This window comes from Saimiri boliviensis, chromosome 1 (genome assembly GCF_048565385.1).
Source record: "Saimiri boliviensis isolate mSaiBol1 chromosome 1, mSaiBol1.pri, whole genome shotgun sequence".
Lineage (NCBI taxonomy): Eukaryota > Metazoa > Chordata > Mammalia > Primates > Cebidae > Saimiri > Saimiri boliviensis.
The window spans coordinates 195,114,871-195,137,035 of NC_133449.1; the positions used below are offsets into that span (position 1 = coordinate 195,114,871).

At 44.7% G+C, this 22,165-nt stretch overlaps 1 protein-coding gene across 5 annotated transcripts in view; it reads left to right on the plus strand.

The window, feature by feature from the left end:
- Positions 1-381: 381 nt before the first annotated feature.
- Positions 382-22,165, plus strand: part of TRIM36 (tripartite motif containing 36) — a 56,278-nt gene continuing 34,494 nt past the window's right edge. Inside the window, exons 1-2 of one of the 5 annotated variants that reach the window (XM_074382501.1) lie at positions 382-721; positions 2,829-3,156. In XM_074382501.1, the coding sequence (XP_074238602.1) occupies positions 659-721; positions 2,829-2,948 (183 nt within the window). In that variant the 5' untranslated portion in view covers positions 382-658 and the 3' untranslated portion in view covers positions 2,949-3,156. Of the gene's footprint in view, positions 722-2,828; positions 3,157-11,073; positions 11,379-17,140; positions 17,376-22,165 lie in introns of those variants that run through there. The other 4 variants (XM_074382488.1, XM_003920689.3, XM_074382500.1 and 1 more) reach the window with 4 other exon arrangements.

The following is a 22,165-nucleotide window of genomic DNA, read 5'->3' on the forward strand; positions in this document are numbered from 1 at the left end:
CCTATTGGATTTCAGGAAGGCTGACTTGAGATGCGCCGTTGCCATTTCCTGGCCTTGGCTTATGTATTTATTTATTTATTTTCCGGCGCTGGCAGCCAGCCCCTTTGTTGCGCCTCGTCTGCATTCATTTCTGTCTGCCCTCGCACCTCCATACAGTGCGATGGGGCTTTTTCCCAGATCTTCCCGCCGAGAGCCCGGGACGGCTAACCTCCCCGCATCCGATAAAGGCTGGGGAGTGCTGGGCTGGGGCCGCGCAGCTCGGAGCACCGACCAGCTTTGTGTGCGCGTTTGTTTGTCTCCACTGCGGTCCGTCCGCGGCCGCGACCCCCGAGGAGGCGGGGCCTCCGCGCGCCCGGCTCCGCCTGGTGAGGGTTTCACGGCCGCCGCCGCCGCCCTCGTTTGTTCCGTTAGATCACGCAACCCCGACTGCTGTACCCAGACCCTAGCAAGCCGAGCGAGGCTGCCCGGGAACCCTCGATGGCCTTCGTTCCACCCAAGCCCGCTTCTCGCTTTCCGCCGCGCGTCCTCACTTTTCCTGTTTAACAGCTTACTGGCGGGGAGCTCGGCAAAACTCAGACTGAAAACACAAACAGAGAAAAGAAGGGACAAATTCGATGCATCCGTGTCGGTCCTCCAGAGTTTGTGAAGGGGCATAAACATGTCGGAGTCGGGGGAGATGAGTGAATTTGGCTACATCATGGAACTGCTAGCTAAAGGCAAGGTAAGTGAAGGGGCGTACGTCGCCTTGGTCTGCCCACCGCCCCCCCCACTCCGCCACCACCTGGCTAGCCGCTGTGGGTTTCCGCGTCCATTCCAGCGCCTGGGAAGGGCGGGAGGCTGCAATCCAGGGTCCGCGCTCGCAGCCCGGGCATTTGCGCTGCGGAATGCAAAGTAGCCGCGTTTTCTTTATTGCGCGGCATCTCTGAAATAAGCCAAGAGGGGACTTTCGAGCGCTTTTGTGGCCAGCTGGGCAGCAATAGGGGCTCCCGAACGCCAAAGGGCGAGAGCCCAGCGTCCGGAGATGTAGAGGAGGGCGGGGCGTTGGCCAAGGGGCCGCTTCCTCGCGCAACCGGGGATACCCAAGCGTGGTGACTTGGAGTGGGCGACCTCGCCTGCCTGGGCGCGGAGCGTGGAGGAAGGGTCCGCCCAGCGAGTGAATAGACTCGGAGTGTGGGATGGGGTCAGCGCTCACTCAGAGCGTGTGGCGGGTAAATAGGGGCAGCACTTTCCTTCGCCCTGCCCTGGCCTTTTCAGGCCCCCTTCCACGTCCTTAGCTGCTGCTGGTTCAGGCCGGGAATTTTTAAAGCAGCCTTCTTCTCGCGGGGAGGGGAAGATGCTGGAGGAGCGGAATTTCAGTCCCGCACCTGTCCCGGAGCCTTTAGGAACGCAGGCTGGCGCCGTCCGTGGCGCCCACGACCACGCCCTCAGCGGGCAGGGTGGCTGCGAGCCTGAGCCGGTGCGGGAAGCTGGGCTCCGCGCTGCATCCGAGAAACTGCCGGGAGAAGCTCCTAAGTGATTTGCAGGCGGGACGTGTCGGGAAATACGGAGGCTGCACAGGGCACTGTCCTCCGGGACTCGAAGGCGGAGAGAAGGCGGAAAAGGGTGTCAGCGTTTGCCCTCTGCGCTTGGAGCTTCGAGAAGAGGTGATGGCACAGAGGAGAACTCGACTCCCTGCGCGCAGTTATCAGAAAGGGAAGGGGTGATTCTGTAGCCCTGATGTGAGCACCTGAAACTGCAGTCCCACACCTCACTAACTCCAACACAGCCGATATGGCATACGGAGTAGTTTTAGCTTCACGCCCGACAGTCTCTGCGGCCCCGGGGCTGGGGAGCTGGTTTAATGCACACTCAGCCTAAAAAGTCCCAAATGAGTCCTATGCCTCCCTGAATTCTCTTGTTCTACAGGCACTGAATGCATTCATCAGAAACAGAATATTCATTAACATTTCGAAAGTGAAGCTATGTCGTTAGCCTCCCCTACCATTTACAACCCTGGGCCTTTAGTACAAATGGAAAACCCGCGTACTACTTTTCTTCCAAGCCCAGGCTCCATCCTGCACCTCGAGGGGCCTTCAGCACATGCTGACCAGTATATTCAAGCTCTTTGTCACCCGAACAGCAGCCCCTTGACCACCCGAAGGGTCACCAGCTAGGGTGCATTTTGTGGCCCACTCCTCCCTTTGAAGCCTGGACCCCGAGAAAGGGCCGAGAAAGGGCTGGCCCTGAGCAAAGAGGCAGGCTGCCAGAGGAGGGCCGGAACCAGGGCCTCTAAAGAGCAGGAGGTGCAGCAGTACCCCGGCTGCTCAGGTCTAGGGCAGTGCCTAGAAGGGGCATCGATTTGGGAACGATGAGAGGTTGCGGGGCAAGGAGGAAAAAGAAGGCCTTTGGTTGAACAAAATAAATGGATTACTCTTGATAGGATGGAAAATAAGGTGATTGATAGCTGAATTTTGTTCTCTGGTGCTCATTCTTCACTGTAAGCCAGAATTGTATTAGTTGGCTACGTTTTCCCTCCATAGCAGACAAATCCTGAAATTTTAAGAATAATTTCAGGGTAGGACCCAGGGATTTGCATGTTAAGAACACTCCAGGTGACCATGAAGCAGACAGATGGATGTCCCATGAACAGGAAATGGAGAAGTAGGACGGAACCATTAGTGAATCCTTAAAGCTCCTTATAATTAAGTCAGGTAAACAAAAACAAAACCAACCCTCTCAGAATAGCAATGGGTTCATCACAGTATGCTCACTATAATGAAAACACAAAAACTAACTTTCTGGCTTCATTTACTGGATTTCTCTGCTCTCTCTGCCTTTCTCTTCACTAGGCTTCAGCAGTGGGCCTGCAGCAAACCCATGACCATTCCCGGCTGACTTCTAAAGGTAGAGAGGTCCCGTGTCCCTTTGAAATCTCTGAGGTTGGAAAGCAGTCCCTCCCAAGAACTTAGGACAGTTCCTCTCTCTTTGTGGGGGTTGGAGGAGAGTTGGTCAGGAGGAGCCTCCTATTTCAATTTAAGCTTATTTCATACTCACTCTCCTCAGGTTCAACACCCAACACTCCCCCAGCCACCACAGTCCCAGCCCTAGCCCATTTAAGATCCCTGTTTTGTGATTATACAGGATTTGAACACTGACTATTAACCATGGAGTAGCAGACCTTTGAGACTGTTTTGCTTTATTTTCCTCTGTGGAGTTAGGTTCCACTTTGTAGTTCAGGTTTGTAATGTAATGAATAATGGGAAACTGGTCTAATTATGAGAGTTAAAGGAGAGCAGAGGCCTGTAGTTGCCTGACCCCCGCCCCACATTCTCTCAAAGCTGAGACCACTGATTTGAGCATCCTCTTAATTTCTCTCAGTTTTCCCCCAGATTTGTTTTCTCCTTGTACTCACTTCTCAAACTCTGTACATAATTAAAAATATGTGCTTTAAATTTTTACAAACTTAATACCTGAATATGCTTGTTGCAAAATATTCGAACTTGTTAGAAAGTTTTACAGAGTAAAAAGTGGAAGTTCATGCCCACCTACAATCTAATTCCTTCCCCAGTGGCAGCAGTTTGTGTGTCTATTTCAAATTACATTAGCATACTATGTGTATGTGTTCTCTGAAATGCGGGAGGTGAGCCTTTTTTCTTAGGGTAATCTAAAACCTACAGGACAAACTTGATCAGCTTATTTACTCTCTTGAGATGGCTACTTTAATATTTAAAGTACACAGTGATATCTGCCATTGTGATCTTTCTGCTCATCAAACAAGACTGCATAAGTGTAGTTAATACTTATGATCATTTTCAAGAGGTATAGAAATGTAAATGTATTGCCTTATGTTTCACTAATAGTAACTTTTACCATTTCCAAATGAAATGGTAACGTTTACAATTTCTGAAAGCTGTCTTTTAATTTCTTTTGTAGCTAATCTCTTTGGATTAAAAGAGAGGGTTCCAAATCCGTGGTCATTTATCTAGGGTTACTTAAAGCAGTATTTTCAAACTGTTTTGGTCTCTTGAAAGATTTGCCTCACTAATTTTTTTATCACCATCATACACTCTTCTGGAGATCTTCTGTAATGAAGATTTGATGACAAGAAATACAGAATTCAAATTTAGTATATATGTCTTTATATTTTGTGTATTTAGCATATTTACATTTATGTTTAAATAGCCAGAAGATACATTTGGTTCCCATAATTTAATAATTACTGTTCAGGCACATCTAAGAAATATAATAGCTTAAGCAAAATAAGAGAGGCTTTGTAAAGCTTATATTTAATTTAGATAGCAAAATAGGCAATGATACCATTACTTGGTGAATGATTATTTTAACTTTGAACATCTTTGAGGCACAAAAAAGTTCAAGAAGTTCTACAAACACAAAATTTACTTTAAAACAAGAAGACACTTATACTCTGAAAGAATTAGGCTTAGAAAGTCCTCAAATCTAGACTAACATAAGGTCTTAAACATCTCCTGGGACCAAAACAAAAATACCACCAAATGATCTGTTTCAGAAGGATGAATAGATAGTTGCTCACACAACTAAAATCTAAACTGGGGTGATAATGGCAAGGTTGTGCCCACTGTATAAGTTTTTTTTTTTGTGTTTTTTTTTTTTTTTTTTTTTTTTTTTTTTTCGAGACAGTTTCACTCTGCTGCCAAGGCTGGAGTGCAGTGGTGCAATTGTGGGCTCACTGCAACCTTTGCTTCCTGGGTTCAAGTGATTGTCCTGCCTCAGCCTCCCTAGTAGCTGGGACTACAGCCACGAGCCACCATGACCAGCTAATTTTTTGTATTATTAGTAGAGATGGGGTTTCCCCCTGTTGGCCAGGCTAGTCTCAGGTTCTGACTTCAGGTGATCCACCTGCCTCAGCCTCCCAAATTGCTGGGATTATAGGTGTGAGCCACCGTGTCCAGCCTACAAAGTATTTTTTGAAGTGTTTTTCTATACCTATATTGAAATTGGGTGAAATATATGTGCTGTGGGGAGTAGGGAAGGCAGGCAGAGATTTAGATTTTTGCATTATTATTTGAAAAGAGCTAATTTCATAAATATCATAATTTTCCTCTGATTTTTTTCACTACATTAAGCTAAATATAGTTTTAAAAAAAGGTGTCTCCTAAACTACTTTGTAAAAGAATGTTTAAATCCGATTTTTAGCGAAATCGTAAATTCCATGTTTTATACTTAACTGTGGGCAGTGAAGTAAGGATGCTGGAGTGAGACCCAGGTTTGAATCCTGGCTTTTAAGTATATAGCCATGTAATCTTGAGCACACTACTTAATCTCTGGATGGAGGTGGAGAGGAGTTTTAGTTGTTACATGTCGTCTCTGAAGAGAATTATTCCTATTTCACAGGGTTACTGCAAGGGTTAAATGATTATTTTATACAGATTTCCTAACACTGTTATTGACACACCATAGGCCCTCAATAAAGGAAAGCTATTACCTCTAGCTGTTATGACAACAGGATTGGGCTTCGAGGCACCTTATATCCACATAATGATCATTAAGGAGAGGAGGTAGGGTTGACAGATAAAATACAGGATGTAGAATTGAATTTGAATTTGAGATAAATACTTTTTTTAGAATGTGTCATGTGATATTTGAAACACGTGCTAAAAAGCTATCATGTATCTGATTCAAATTTAACTGAGTGTACTGTGTTCTTATTTCCTAAATCTAGCAACCCTAAGGGGAAGAATAATAAGATGTGGTCAACAGGGAGGGACCCACTACTTAGCCTCAAAATGTTACCAATTTTGTTTACCTCAAGTTGATCAAAAAACTCTTTGCCCACTAGTTATGCAGCCAGTATACTCATCATTAATGGAAAAATGTCTTCGAGAGCGGCACTATGTTCCTCTTATCTTCCTAAATTCAAATGGTTGCTCTGGTGCTACAGTTTCGTGGATAAATGCTTACTAGATTTTGTCTTAAATAAAAGCTTAAATGGTTGAGAATACAAAACATCAAACATCAGTGTACAGAGTAGGTCGTTGTATTAAACTGAGTGGTAGGACTCTTAAGTGCTGAAAGAGTTTGGAATAAAAGAAGATAATCAATGAAATCAAAACTAATGAAGGAGTCTCCAGAAGTGCAGCTTGAAAGATGAGGAGGATTTGGCCAGGTAGTGGAAATCTGAACTTGCTGACTCTCTGCACTCCTCTCCTCTGACTTTGTTCCCATAGAAACACTTTATGACTGGTAAGCTGGGCCTGTCAGAGGCTTGAGTCAATAATTGATAGACAATGCCATTCATTGTCCCTTCACCAGTAACCTCCTGATACCTAGCAGTACAAGCAGTCTGTGTGCCGATCTACTGTAAAACCCTGTGATTTACTTTATTTCCATATTTTTTTTCAGGGGCTCTCTTCATTTTATACCTATGGTTGCTTAATGATTAGGGATTCCCAAAAGAGGACAGGGTTTAGGAGTATGTGGCCATATTACTTCGTTTCTATTTCCTGTTTAGTATATACTAATAAAATGGTGGTATCCTGCCTGTCTGATCTCAGATCAAACCAATTAATATGCACCATGGTCATTAGGACCTGACCCAGCCAGGAATTTAATCTCTTGTTGGGTATTAGAACTCAATATGGAAAGAGACCAAGTAAGCTTATGGAGTAGTATATGGTTTATATGGTAAGGGGTTTATATTTTAAATATCAAGTAGTGAACGTTGATTGAGGCTCTAGTTTATTAAAGCCCAAATTGTGTGTGTTTGGGGAGGGGAAACTGTTGAATTTTTGGACTTCATGAAGTAGACAGATGTGAGACAGCTCATGCCCCTGTGATAGAAGAGCAATTAATACCAGAAGTGAAAAATTAGATATCAAAATGAAGGCAAGAGTACTGAAGGTCTGTGGACTTAGGGGGATGATAAGAATGGAATAGGTTTTCTTGTTTTGCATTTTAACCCAGATTTTAAAATAAACTATTGAAAAAGGAGTTGCTAGGATACTCCAAACTAGGGAGGAATAGGCAGCAAGGGATAGCATATACAATGCAAAATAAGGGAATAATGGTTTCTTTAAAGTTCAGATATTTCATGCCATTCCTGGTAAAAAGCCTTCAAAAGCTGTTCAACATCTACAAAAAAGCATAGAGGTCTTCCATACTTTACCAGACTTATTTTGTTACTGCAAGTTTACCACCCTTCCTCTAACTCCTGCTCTCCAACACACACACACACACACACACACACACACACACACACACACACTCAAATACACATTCAAATACACGTGTCCACACATACCCCACTCCCCCTTAAGTTCCAATACCAAGCTGCCTGTGGTCCAGGACTGTAGCTTATTCTGCTCCTTGTGCAAATAGAGGCATAAGGATAGGACTACACATACGGAAAGTCATCTGTAGATACTGAATTGATAGGCTGCTGTTGTAATCTAGGCGTGTGGAGCCGGGGCTTAGAGTGGGCATGGGAATCAACTGTGAGGATGAGAAGGAACAGAATCTGAGAACAAACTTTAAGGCTGACCAGAGATAGACAGGGAAGAAGAAAGAGGGATGAAAAGCAAGCAAACAAAACCCCAGGATTTTAACTTGAGGAATTGGGAAGGGTCCTGGTGGGAGACTGGGATATTTGGATGTTGAAACAGAGTTGATGACTTGACACAAAGCATGGCAGCCCAGGGAGACAGAGATGGTCAGGGAACTGGGAAAGCACTGGTTTAAAATGGTAGTTTTCATATTTGTTGTCTTCTTACCATCATCCCTTTTGTTTTTAAAAGTTTATGGATTAGATAGAAATGATTTTTAACATTAAAAAGTTTTAGAAGTATAACATGTACATAAGATGCAAAGATCATAGAGTGTGAGTGAAGAGTAAGTCTTGTATACCTGACTCCACTCCTTAATTCTCTACAATGGGTATCACTCTTTGTGCTCCATTCCAGACACTTATTTTTGTTTGCGTATAAACAGATACACCTACTTAGTCTTTTGGCTAGAATGGCAACTTACAGAATCTGTGTGGGTTTGTACTTTTTATTTATTTATTTCTTTTTTTTTTTTTTTTTTTTGAGACGGAGTTTCGCTCTTGTTACCCAGGCTGGAGTGCAATGGCGCGATCTCGGCTCACCGCAACCTCCGCCTCCTGGGTTCAGGCAATTCTCCTGCCTCAGCCTCTTGAGTAGCTGGGATTATAGGCACGCACCACCATGCCCAGCTAATTTTTTGTATTTTTAGTAGAGACGGGGTTTCACCATGTTGACCATGGTTGTTCTCGATCTCTCGACCTCGTGATCCACCCGCCTCGGCCTCCCAAAGTGCTGGGATTACAGGCTTGAGCCACCGCGCCCGGCCCTTTTTATTTATTTCTTTGAGACAGAGTCGGCTTTGTCAACCAGGCTGGAGTGCAGTAGCATGATCTTGGTTCACTGCAACTTTCATCTCCCAGGTTCAAGGAATTCTCCTGCCTCAGCCTCCTGAGTAGCTGGGATTGCAGGCACACTCTACCATGCCCGAATAATTTTTGTATTTTTAGTAGAGACGGGGTTTCACCATGTTGGTCAGGCTGGTCTTGAACCCCTGACCTCATGATCCATTCACCTTGGCCTCCCAAAGTGCAGGGATTACAGGCATGAGCCACCGTGCCTGGCTGGTTTTGTACTTTTTTAACATTATATTTTAGAACCTTTCTCATCAGTACATTGATTTTAACTGCTTCATAATATTCCATGGTATGATTGTACATTATCGATGATGTTTACTTATTATAAATAAGGTCTCAATAACCTCTTTGTATATGTTTTTGTGTACATGTGCAAGTATTACAGTAGAAACATTCTTAGATGTGGAATTGCTTAGTCAAAAGGTACAAATAGTTAAAATTTTTGATAGGATTTGTAAAATGTCCCTTCAGATAAGCTGTACCAACATGTACTACCACAAAAGGGTTTGAGCAAAATAAGAGAGGCTTTGAAAATCTTATATTTAATTTTGGTAGAGAAATAGGCAATGATACCATTATTTGGTTATTTTAACTTTGAACATCTTTGAGGCATAAAAAAATTCAAGAAGTTATACCAACACAAAATTTACTTTAAAACAGGAAGACACTTATACTCTGAAAGAATTAGGCTTAGAAAGCCCTCAGATCTAGAGTAATATAAGGTCTTAAACATCTCCTGAGACCAAAACAAAAATACCACCAAATGATCTGTTTCAGAAGGATGAATAGTTGCTCATACAACTAAAATCTAAACTGGGGTGATAATGGTAAGGTTGTGCCCACTGCATAAGTATTTTTATTTTTATTGTTTTGGAGACACACTTTTGCCAGTGTATTAACACTTATCAAGTGTATTAACGTCATGTTTGAATTTTGCGGATCAGGTAGAAAATGATAGTTCAGTGAGGTCTGATTTGCATAATCGAAGCCTGTAGCAACATATTTTCTACAAGATATTGTCTACACAGGTTTTCTCTTTAATTCATGTTAATGGAGCCTTCTAATCACTTTTACTCTGTCAACTAAGTTTTCGATCAAATCAGGTGTGCTGATGTGAAATTACAGCCAGGGAGTTATTTAGCTCAAAGGCCGGTATGAGAAACAGACTTAGAATGCTTTTTAATGGTTGAGCCTTTAAAACTATATATAGGCACCTAATTCACTCAGGCATTTGTTATTCTCCTCCTGATTAGCACTTTTCAGAACATGTGGGAAGGAAGCCTTCTCAGGTCTAGCACCTGTGGCCACGGAACAGGCATTAATCCGGATCAGAACAGCCGGGGCATTATTACCTGGCAAGTCTTTCATCCTCTCTTCACCTCATCTGTAAATAGAGGGTGTCCCATTAGAGAAAATTGCTAAAGTCCCTCAATGTTCTTAATTCTACACTCCTTATTTAGCTTCCAGATTGGAGATGAGGCTATCGCTGCAGACAGGGCTGTGGGAAGACGGCGGAACTTGCCGTAGCGAGAGAATTCTCCCAAACAGGAAATAAAAGTGGGAAGCATTTCAACACCTAAACGGGATGTCTCGCTACAGCTCTGTAGTCCTTACTTACCCAGCAGTTTAGGGCACCTGTTCTTAAAGCCTAATGCACAGGAATGAATTGTTTAGCTAGCCAGGAAGGCAGGGGCGTGATCTAATAATCCTAGGTTAATTTGTTCTCTATGTGCCCTGAAAATAACACAAGAAACCCACTTAGGCCGTAGCAGGTGAAATGTGCGCCTGGAGTCCCTGAGCCGGCGGGCGCCTTAACGCTCAGCAGCGCCCCCGCCCGGGGTGCGTGGGTGCCGGAGCCGCTCAGGACGGTCCGCCCTGGTCCTCAGGAGGGAAAGCAGAGGCCCGGGTGGTGGGCGGGACGGGGGGAGGTCCCTCCTTGGGGTATAGAAGCGGAAAGCAGGATAGGAGTGTGCGGTCCTAGTCAGGAACTGTGAAGTTCACGCAGGGAGTCAGGCCGAGAGAGAACAGGGAACCCCAGGCCGCGCCTGGCTCGGGGCGGCGGAGCGAGCGGGCGGGCGGGGTCTCGCTCTGGCCGCCTCGCGCAGCTCCGCGGTGCTCGCCGCTGCCATTCAGGTGGCTTAGGCTCGCCCTCTTCCGCATCGTCCTGTGCAGAGCTAGAAAGCCGGGCTTCGATCCGCGCGTGGAGAAAGCTCAGGGAGAGCAAACTGAAGAGCGGAGGGGCACCGCGGGGCCGGAGGCCAGGGCCGCAGCCGGCTGTTCTGCCGCAGCGTAGCGGGCAAGCCCCGGCGCCGCCCTCGGCCCCCGCCCACCACTCCCTGCAGCCCTCACTTCCGCTCTTCAGAGGCGCCCCACGCTGGCATGGGGCGACCAGCGGCTGCCCGGGTGGGAGTGAGGGGCTGATGCGGACCGGGGAGGTGGCAGTGGAGGGCGCCGAGTCCCAACCGCGTGCCATACCCGCGCCCAGCCGGGTCCCGCTCTGCCCACCGTTCAGCCCACCGCTCAGCAGCCCGGCCTCCCCGCCCCGGGCGGCCCCGCCTCTTCTGTGCGGCGGGTGCTGTTGCCTCGGCAACGGCATGGCCACGCCCCCTCCACGCCCCACGGCGCCCCGCCCAGGTCTTCGCGCGGCGCCCCGCCCCGCCGCAGTCCGCAGGAGCCGCTGCCGCAGCCGGGCGCTGCGCGGGATTCCCGGGGCCGTCGCTGGGAGCGAAGCTCGTTTCTCCCGCGCCTGTGCGTTCGCCGGCCCCGGCTTGCTTCTCCCCGCGTCGGTCCGCTGGCCAGATCCGGCTGACCAGCTCGTCTTCCAGCTTTGGACCGCGGTTCCACGGCCGCCGCAGGGACCCGCCCGCCAGACCCTGCCCGGGGCAGCCGGTGCGCCTGAGTGGAGCGTGCCGCCGATGACACCTGGCAGAAGGCTGCCATGGAAGGCGATGGCTCAGACTCTCCGGTGAGTGCGGAGGGGACGGCCGCCCCGGCTCTTTCTCTTTCCTCCGCTGGGAGCCCGGAGGGAACCTCCTCTGGGGAGAGTTTGGGCAGGCGTGTGCGGACCCCGCTTCCTGTTCGCCTTTCCCCGCCTGAGGCCAGGTTCCGTAACCCGGGGCGTCCCCTTTCTACTCCCGAGAGCCGGACGTGGGGTCCCCTGGGCAGGAGAAGAGCGCAAATCCGGTGGTTTCCCACCTGAGTATCTCGGGGAATCCTGGAGGGTCTCTCTCATGGAGCTTAGGCTGTAGAATTAATTAGCGTTAGGGAGTTGGGTGCAAACCGAGGGCCGGGGCGCGTGCCTCACGCGTGTGGAGCCGCCCTTTGTCTAGGCGTGGTGACCCCCGCGGGCCCTGCCGGCTGCCGCCGCCTGGGGCAGAGGCCCCTCCCTGGCTTCGCCTGCCTGCGCGGGGCGGGCTGGGGCCCTGGCAGCTGTCGGAGTACAAGTGTTTTTGTTTGAAGGTGTCGAATGTGCAATTCTTCCGAAGTTTCCCGAGGAACCGCTTAATTGAAGGTGCCACTTAATCTGTTTCTCCTTCAATAACTGATGAACTAATTTTTCTTTGGGGTAAGAAATACTTTATGTCCATTGTGATTAAAAAATCAGATTCAAGACACTGCTTATGTGCAAGAAAAGTGGAAAAGATGTTAGATCCTACCTCACAGTGAGAAATAAACCTTCACTGACCGTATTTACATATAAAACGGAATGTAAGAACCTATTTTGGACATCCTAGACAAGATTTTCTTTTGAATTAGGTGTCAAACCCTTTGTGAAATGAGGTAGGATGTAAATATTCTGTATTCTTTGATGTGAATTGTGAGGTTTGGTTATTTCTAAATGTATGAACAATTGGGAGGTTCATAGATTTGGAAATGTGGCTCTTCATCACATAGTTGAGTAATACAGCAAAAGACACTGCATTGGAAGACCCATTGACATGATAAAATCAGTTTGCTCTAATGCAATTAAATTGTCAGAGATTATTGAAGCACATTGTGTCACTTTATGGAGAACATGTTAGCTAGATTTTAAAATTTCATTAGAATAAGTCAATTTTAATTTTCCATATATTTCTAGTAGTTGAAATAATTGTTTAAGGTTATGAGTACTTTAAAGTTGGACTGTTATTAAAATTGCAGGGATGCTGACTATACGATTCATAGATTTGAAGTCTGGGATATATGGAAAAAACTACATAGAGAAATGAGGGGAAAACTAGTATGAGGTCCTCAAACTTTTTTAGTTGTGATGAGTCTAAAATGCTTTTCACTTAAAATAATGAAAGCCTGTATAGTATTGAGAGCATTTGTAGTGGTGCTTATAAACCTTTTTAAAGGGTCCTCCACACTTTTAAATATTCTGATATGGTTAGGCTTTGTGTCCACACCCAAATCTCCTCTTGAATTGTAATCCCCTGGGAGGTAATCGGATCATGGGGATAGTTTCCCCCATGCTGTTCTTGTGATAGTGAATTCTCCCAAGATCTGATGGTTTTATAAGGCAGTGTACTTGTTCTTACTCACTCTGTCTCACCTGCTGCCAGGTAAAAGGTGCTTGTTTCCCTTATGTCATGATTCTAAGTTTCCTGAGGCCTTTCCAGCCATGTAGAACTGTGAGTCAATTAAATCTCTTTTCTTATAAATTAGCCACTCTTGGGTATTTCTTTATAGCACTGTGAAAATGGACTAACACAGAGAATTGGTACCAGGTGGTGGGCACTGCTGTAAAGATACCCAGAAATGTGGAAGTGACTTTGAAACTGGGTAACAGGCAGAGGTTGGAACAGTTTGGAGGGCTCAGAAGAAGAAAGGAAGATGTGGGAAAGTTTGGAACTTCCCAGAGACTTATTTAATGATTTTGTGATATGGACAAAGAAGTCCAAGCCACGGTGGTCTCATTTAGAGAAGAGTAAAGGTGACTCTTGCTATGCTTTAGCAAAGAAACTGGCTGTGTTTTGCCCCTGCCCTAGAGATATATGGAGCCTTGAACTTGAGAGAGATGATCTGAAATTGCAGCATATGTTTAAAAGGGAAGCAGAGTATAAAAGTTTGGAAAATTTGCAGCCTTTTTGTGGAGTAGGAAAGAAAAACCCATTTTCTGGGGAGAGATTCAAGCCAGCTGCAGAAATTTGCTTAGGAGGAATCAAATGTCAATTGCCAAGACAATGGGTAAAATGTCTCCAGGGCATGTCAGAGATCTTGGTGGCAACTTATCCTATCACAGGCCTGGAGGCTTAGGAGAGAAACATGGTTTCTTGGGATGGGTCTAGGACCCTGCTGCTGTATGCAGCCTTGGTATCACAGGATCCTTACAGGGTGTTGCTTCGCCAGCTGGAAACCTCTGTGGCAAGTGTTGCCTTTGCCCAAGTTTTGCTCAGGTCCACTGGGCTTGTTCTGCCCACTTGGCCTGGCAGTCTGCACTTGACTTTTGCTACTAGTCCTGATCCCACACCTGCCGAGGGGGAGCCAGGTGCGGAGCAGCAATGTGTTCATGAATGAGTGAGCATGGGCTACAGTGTGCACAGCCAGGCATGCTGGCTGTGGTGGGGCAGGCAGCTCCAGGTGCCAGCATGGGTGCTGGCTTCTTGCTGTGGCTGGACCAGGTGTACTGCAAGCAGCTTCCACTGCAGGCACTGCAGAACATGGTGGCACCCAGAAACTTGGAGACACCAGGAGCTGCAGAGCCACCAAGAGGGTGTCACAGCCCTGGCTTGGGGAGCTCCTAAGTCCAGGCTCCCTGGAGGACTGCAGCTCTTCTCTCCTCTCTTGTCTCCTTCTTGTCACCTACAACATGGCAGACAGGAGGGCGTATTTTAGCCCTGTTTGTGTTACAGCTTGTTTAGTCCTGCTATTTGATAGGTTCAGAGTTCCTGTACTGTGTCCAGGAAGAATGAGCTACATGGACAACTGGAGGGTGAACAAGGTGAAGACATGCTTTATTGAGCAAAAGTATACCACTCAGGAGACCCGTAGTGGGTAGCTGCTTCTGCAGGCAGTTCTGCCCAATGAGTGTAGCTCTCAGCAGGGAGGAGACTTGGAGTGGGATCCCCTCTCTGCAGGTAGGTCATTTGTCAGGTGTGCAGCCCTTAGTGAAGAGGGAACCCAGAGTGGCTAAGTCCTATCTACAGGCAGGTCATCTCATCATCTGGCATAGTCTGGTTGAGTCTGCAGTTTTTATGTGCTTCAGAGGGGAGGAATTGTGTGCTGATTGGTCCATGGGTGGCCACAGGTGGGCCCGGAAAATTCATTCTAAGTTCTTACTCTAGTCAGTGGAACTGGCAGCCCGGCCCCTAGGCTTCAGGCCTTCCCTGGCTTGAAGGTGGGGTTTTAGCAGGGACATGTCCCTTTCCTCCCAGGAGCCTGTCTGCCTCCCACTGCTGTTCATGGTGCCCAGGCTGTTTTAGCTGAGGGATACCATGTTGAGTTGCCCTCAGCCCTGCCCTTGGCTTCCCTCCTGTGCTAATCAGGATCTGAAGTCCAGAGGGGCTGAGGTGGCAGGGGGCTGGTGTGTCTCAGCATTGCTCTGAGCACACACATACCTGGCCAGGTCATGACAGTGTGTCCAGGCTCAGCCACAGCTTTCCTCCAAAATCAGAGTGGGCACTGGGAGTGGGGAGAGGCCAAGCAGCAGGAGCAGGCACTTCTGAGCCTGCAGGGGGAGAGGGGCTTCCTGGGCCTCCAAGAGCTTAGGAAAGTCCTGGTCCAGAGCTGAAGCTGAGTGGCTGCAATTGTACTCAGGAGCACGGGCTCCCTCCCCACCAACTTGGAAAGGGGCAGGGCTCTCGGCTGTTCCTGGCTCCTGCTGGCTCTGCAGAGCAAGAGCAAGCAGGTCCAGCCGTGCCTTCCCCACTGCAGCCGGTATCTTTGCAGTAGCTTCTTCATATGGGCTGCAGCTGCCATCACTGGGACTTGGGTCCTGTGTCCCAGCTATTCCAGTACCAGTTGCGGCTGAAAGGGTTCAGACTATTGCCTCAGAGGGTGTAAGCCTAAAGTCTTGGTGGCTTATACATGGTGTTGGGCCTACTGGTACACAAAAATCAATAATTGAGGTTTGGAAACCTCTGTCTAGATTTTAGAGGATATACAGAAACACCTGGATGTCCAGGCATAAGTATGCTGCAGGGTTGGAGCTCTCACAGAGAACTTCTGCTAGAGCAGTGCAAAGGGGAAATGTGGGGTATAAGCTGCCACACAGTCTCCACTGGGGCACTGCCTAGTGGAGCTTTGAGAAGAGGGCCACTGTCTTCCAGACCCCAGAATAGTATGTCCACTCACAACTTTCACCATGCACCTGGAAAACCTGCAGATACTCAATGCCAACCATGAAAGCAGCTGGCATGGGGGTTGTACCCTACAAAGCCACAGGCGTGGAGCTGCCCAGGGCTGTGGGAGCTTACCCTTTGGATTAGGGTACCGTGGATGAGAGACATAGAGTCAAAGGAGATCACCTTGGAGCTTCATGACTTAATAACCACCCTTTTGAGTTTCAGACTTTCATAGGGCCTGTAGCCCCTTGGTTTTAGCCAATTTCTCCCATTTTGAATGGGAGCATTTATCCAATGCCTGTTATCCGTACTGTATCTTGGAAGTAACTAACTTGCTTTTGATTCTCCAGGCTCCTAGGCAGAAGGGATTTGCCTTGTCTCAGATGAGACTTTGGAGTAGGACTTTTGAGTTAATGCTGAAATGAGTTAAGACTTTGGGGGACCGTTGGGAAGGCATGATTGATTTTGAAATGTGAGGACATGAGATTTGGGAGGGGCCAGGACTAGAATGATATGGTTAGGCTCAAATCTCATCTTGAATTGTAATCCCAAGGTGTTGAGGGAGAGACCTGGTGGGAGGCAGTCTCATCATGGGGGTGGATTTCCCCTGTGCTGTTCTGGTGATAATAAAGGCCCAGAAGATCTGATGGTTTTATAAGGCAGTTTCCCTGCTCTTGCTCATTCTGTCTCTCTCTATCACCTGCCACCACATAAGACATACCTGCTTTCTCTTCTGCCATGATTGTAAGTTTCCTGAGGCCTCCCAAACCATGTGGAACTGTGAGTCAGTTAAATTCCTTTTCTTTATAAATTACCCAGTCTCAGCTATTTCTTTATAGGAATGTGAAAATGGACTAATACATATTCATAAAGTGCTTTTAAGATAATTGCTTTGATATACAGCATGAGAACCTTGGGCATTTTAGCTGCATTACGGTTGCAGCATATGAAAAATGGTCACATTTAATGTAGAAAATTGCTGATAATTCAGCTTGTAAATAGATACCACCTGGGGTTCCATAAACATACTGACTCACCTAGTGTTTAATTGCTCTTGTTATTTGCCAGTTACAACATTAATTCACTAAATAGGAATATAGTCTTATTCTTAGTGCTAAATCCTTTTAGGATTTAGCTGAAGTTCTAAATCAGTGCACTGGTGATGGAGATTCTAATGATGGCTTTATAATTTTTGATAGAGTATCATGGTCCCCTAATATTTTACGTAATTCTTCTCTTTTCCTTTTTGCCTTATTACTATCTCATGTCCCTTAAATTCTGGGTTATGGGTGTTGAGGGTGGTTGATGGTATTAAATTTCATTGGGGAAAAAGAAATTTAAAAATAAATTATTTTCTTAATTCTTTTTCGAAAAGTAAACACATGTACTTTTGTAAGAGGTATAACAATGTTAATATATTTACCCATGAAGAGCTTTTAACTTGGATTCTTTTCAATTTAAGGTTACCATTAAGAATATCGAAAGGGAGCTCATTTGCCCAGCATGCAAGGAGCTGTTTACCCACCCATTGATTCTCCCTTGCCAACATAGTATCTGTCATAAATGTGTAAAAGAACTCCTGCTGACTCTTGATGATTCATTCAATGATGTGGGATCAGACAACTCCAATCAAAGCAGTCCTCGACTTCGGCTCGCCTCCCCTAGCATGGATAAAATTGACCGAATTAACAGACCGGGTATGTGTTAGAACTGTGGGCTGGGTGGGAGGATGCTCATAGATATATGTTCAGTGGTAACTGGAGGAAAAATTACTTTTGTCATCTTGAGGGTTAATTTTTCCAGGTAAATAAATTAAAACTATCGTTATAAAGAGTTCTCCCCCACTGTTAAAATGTCAAAATGAACTCGTCTTTTGATACATACTTAAAGTAGATACTGGATATTGAACACGAACTTTGTGTTAAATTCCTCATTAACTGTGTTTGTATTTAGGAGTTATTCTCTGTGATGTCCTTGATACATAAAATAATGGACTACTGAAGTACTAACTAGGAAAACATATGTGATAATAGGTAAATAAGTACTGCAGAGTTAAGGAGTGAGACTGCCTAATGGCTAGTCCTAGATAACTTTTGAGGGGAATTATTTTTTGTCATTTTTTTCCCATCTGGTCCCATCTGAGGGTTTTATTTTCTTCATCCCCCATCCTTTTTTATTTTTTATTTTTTATTTTTATTTATTTTTTCTCTCTTTTTTTCTTGCATACAATAAGCAAGCTTCACCAGGATTTGCAACCAGACATGGGTCAGGCTTGCTATTTATTTTTATTTTTGAGACAGTGTCTTTCCCTGTCTCTCAGCTGAAGTGCAGTGGCACAATACTGGCTCACTGCAGCCTCCCTGTCCTGGGCTCCAGTGCTCCTCCTACCTCAGTCTCCTGAGTAGCTGAGACTACAAGCAGGTGCCACCATGCCCAGCTAACCCAGTTAATTTTTGTATGTTTTTTGTTTCACCATGTTGCCCAGGCTGGTCTCAAACTCCTGAGCTTAAGCAGTCTGCCCACGTTGGCCCCCTAAAGTGCTGGAATTACAGGCATGGGCCACTGTGTTCAACCTCTTAATCCATTTTTGTCTATTTTTAAAAGAAGGATTTTGAACATCATAAATAATAGAATTCTGTAGTAATGTATAGAAAATGAAATTGATGTACAGCACATATATCTTTTATTACATGGCCACTGTTTAAATTGTTTCTTATTGGGATAGGTTTACTTTTTCTTTTGGTCAGCCACTGCAGGATTAATGTAGATCAAAATTAATTTGAAATCATTGGAGACACTGAAATTCAGGGCCAAATACTGGTACAGAAGTCAGCTGTAAGGACCAAAGTGAGAGGAAATAGCAGTCTCATGTTAGGCATGTCCTTCATGGAGGAGAGTCAGTGGCAGCCATAAGTATCAGACTTCAGAGCAGCTCTTCCCATTTTGGGCTTTGAGGTTTCAAGTTTAATCCTTTTGCCCACTCTTGTCAGTTTCTCCCTCTTCAAGTATAGGAGTAACTTTTTAATCTTGTGAAAAAAAAAAAAAAACCTTTTCAGAAAAGACTCTAAGTTACATTTTGGAAAATGTTATCTTCTTTTGGTCTCTTTGTGATACAGAGTCTCCTTGGGTGACATTTATGTGTGCTCCGTCAGAGAGTGGAGAATAGTAGATTTGTTTTAAGGGTGATATGCTGTTTTGAAAACTTTTTTTTTTTAATGGCAGTCACTAGTTACATGGATAATATTTTGCAGGTATAGAAGTTGTATATACAAAAAAATGAGCAGCATCACATAAGGCAGCCTGAGAGAGTGCAGAGAGTATGATGTTATAAAGGGTCATGATCATTGTGAAGTCATCATCTTTATGTTTCCTTCCTTGCTACCAATCTGGTGCACTGAAGAGGGAAAGACAGCAACAGCTTGAAATCAATCCTACCAGATAAAACTTGATATTCTGGGCCGGGCGCGGTGGCTCACGCCTGTAATCCCAGCACTTTGGGAGGCCGAGGTGGGTGGATCACGAGGTCAAGAGATCGAGACCATCTTGGTCAGCAAGGTGAAACCCCGTCTCTACCAAAAATACAAAAATTAGCCGGGCATGGTGGTGCACGCCTGTAATCCCAGCTACTCGGGAGGCTGAGGCAGGAGAATTGCTTGAACCCAGGAGGCGGAGGTTGCGGTGAGCCAAGATTGTGCCATTGCACTCCAGCATGGGTAACAACAGCGAAACTCCGTCTCAAAAAAAACAACAAAAAAAAAAAACAAAAAAAAACTTGATATTCTGTTGATAGATCTTCACTGGCTAATTGGGAACCTCTGCTTGATCGACCAAAGGAAACTTCCTTTTTGTATATTAATATTTGGCACAATTAAATAAAATTTTAGTTATGTACTAGTATTTCTACTTATAATTAGATTGCATTTACATATATATTTCATGAAATTCTGCAGGCTTTTAGTGTTAAGATTTGGCTAGTTTTTTATGTGATTCATATGAAGAACTAGATGAATGATTTTGTTTTCAGAAATTTACCTAGTATGGTACTCGGTAGGTGCTAAATAAATATTTGTTGAATGTATGTTGAATGACAAACATACTACAAGATTTATATAGAGCATGCTACAATGGCTTATATTCAGTAATAATGGCATTTGTCTTTTGGAATATGAGTTCCATTCCACTGTCATTTCACTGTCTAGGTAAGAAATAGAATTACTGAGATGTTTCTCCCTCTTCTTTAGGAAGAACCCTATGAAGTTAGATTATGTCCTGAGGGGGGAAATTTAGAATGGTGGAATTTGAAAATTTTCTCTGTAAAGAACAGTTACAGGAGAGGAGATGGGAAGACTGCAGAATATGATAGCTTTCTTATGAATAGAAGGAGTATGCTGGGTATCTCTAGCAGAGGTTCCAGGTCAATGAGTAGATAGAATAGGAAAGCAGATTTAACTGGGCATGAAAGAAGACACCCCACCACCCCCACTAAGGCTATCAAGAAATGAAATGGGCTAAGTATGTCAGACTCCTGCTACTAAAAGTGTTTACATCAGGTGTCAAATTTAGGTGCTGCAGGACCAAACAGGCGCATTAATGAAGAGAGCCCTAGGCATAATAAATATAGGATTCTCCTTTATTTTAGTTCTTTGCTATAAATATAGACTATAAATTTTTTATTTTCTCATTAGTTCAACTACTATAAGAAAACCATGAGCCCAAAGTGACAGCAGCCAGTTGATTTTAGGACTCCCTGTTGGAGAAGCAGGGTGTGGTTTGAGACTGTGGAAACTAAAACGGATGCCTTGTTAAAGGTGGCAGTCATCACGTGGCACTACCAAGGTTGAAGATGCCAGATTGTCAGATTTATTGGTTTTTCACAAAAACTGGATAGTGGCTTCCATGTGAATTCTGTTTTTTAAATATTTTGAACTCAGATTATTTAAAAATACCACACTAGCTTAACAGGACAAGACAGCCAAAACATACATTTGGCTCTGACCCATGCAGCTTTTGGGCCATCAGTATTTACAGACTTTTTTTTAAAACATAGGTTGGCTACTGTCTGCAATATTGTAGATGGTGTTTCTGCTATGGGTGGTAGGTTGGGCCAGTTGTTCTTCACATGCCTTATCTCCATCACTGAAGTTTTATGCCTTATTAAATACCAGTGGCATTCATTCATTCAACAAATATTTGAGTACCTGCTATTTACCAGATATGGCTAAATGCTTAAAAGCAATGAACAAGATAGGCACACCTTCTCTTTTTTTTCTTTTTTTTTAAAAAAGACACATAATCCTTAGCATTGTACAAAGCTTTATAACAGATGTAATTACGATAGCATAGTCTTTTATCAAGAACACATACAGAGCAAGTTAGTAGTTAAAGAGAGCACCCAGAGGGTGAGAATGCTGCAAGTATGAAAATCATTCCTGGAGGTTTTAATGCAAATTTTAGGATTGTCCTTTACATGATCACCAGTTTTAAATTAGTAGAAGTCATTGCATTACAAATGTGATGTTACTTGCCCTCTATTTATTGGACATTTGCCTATAAGTTCTTTTAGTAGACAAATGAGTAATAGTTCTTTTTTTTACTGACAGCTTTCTTTATACATTGTTATCATTTAGACATTTATTTAAGACAGGGTCTCACTGTGTTACCTAAGCTGGAGTGCAATGGCTTGATCATAGCTCACTGCAACCTCTAACTCTGAGGTGCATGCCACTCACTCGCTCACTGCTGCTTTATTTAAAATTTTTTTGTAGAGACGAGGGTCTCACTTTGTTGCCTAGGCTGATTTCAGACCTCTCTTCAAGGAGTCTTTGTGCCTTGGCCTTCCAAAGTGCTGGGATTACAGGTGTTAATCCAGGCTGGTTTTGCCACTGGTCTAATAAAGGGATTAATTAAACCTGGATTGTCCAGTATGGTAGCCACTAGCTACATGTGGCTATTGAGTGCCTGAAATGTGGCTGGTCTGAATTGAGATATGCTGTGAGTTAAAATTCACACTTAGAATAAAAAGGACTGTGAAAATTTTTATAAAAATTTAAAAATTAGCAAGGTGCGAGTGAGTGGCATGCACTTGTAGTCCCAGGTACTCAGATGGCCGAGGCAGGAGAATCAATTGAGCCTCAGAGTTAGAGGTTGCAGTGAGCTAACTCTGCAAGAAATCTGTGTATTTCTTTAATAATTGTTATATTGTTTACATTTTGAAATCATAGTTTTTTGGATATAGTGGGTTAAATAACGTGTTACTAAAATGAATTTCAGTTGTTTTTTTAATATGGCTACTAGAAAATTTAAACTTACATATATTATAGTTTTGGCTTGTATACTTCTTTTGGATAATGTTGCATTATATTTTTGACAGTTTTTTAAAAGGGTACCTTGAAAGGAGAGTAAGATTTATATGCATAACACAACAGCATATTATGTATGAATAAAAGCCATATTACTGTATGCTTTTGATCATATATATATAAACTCC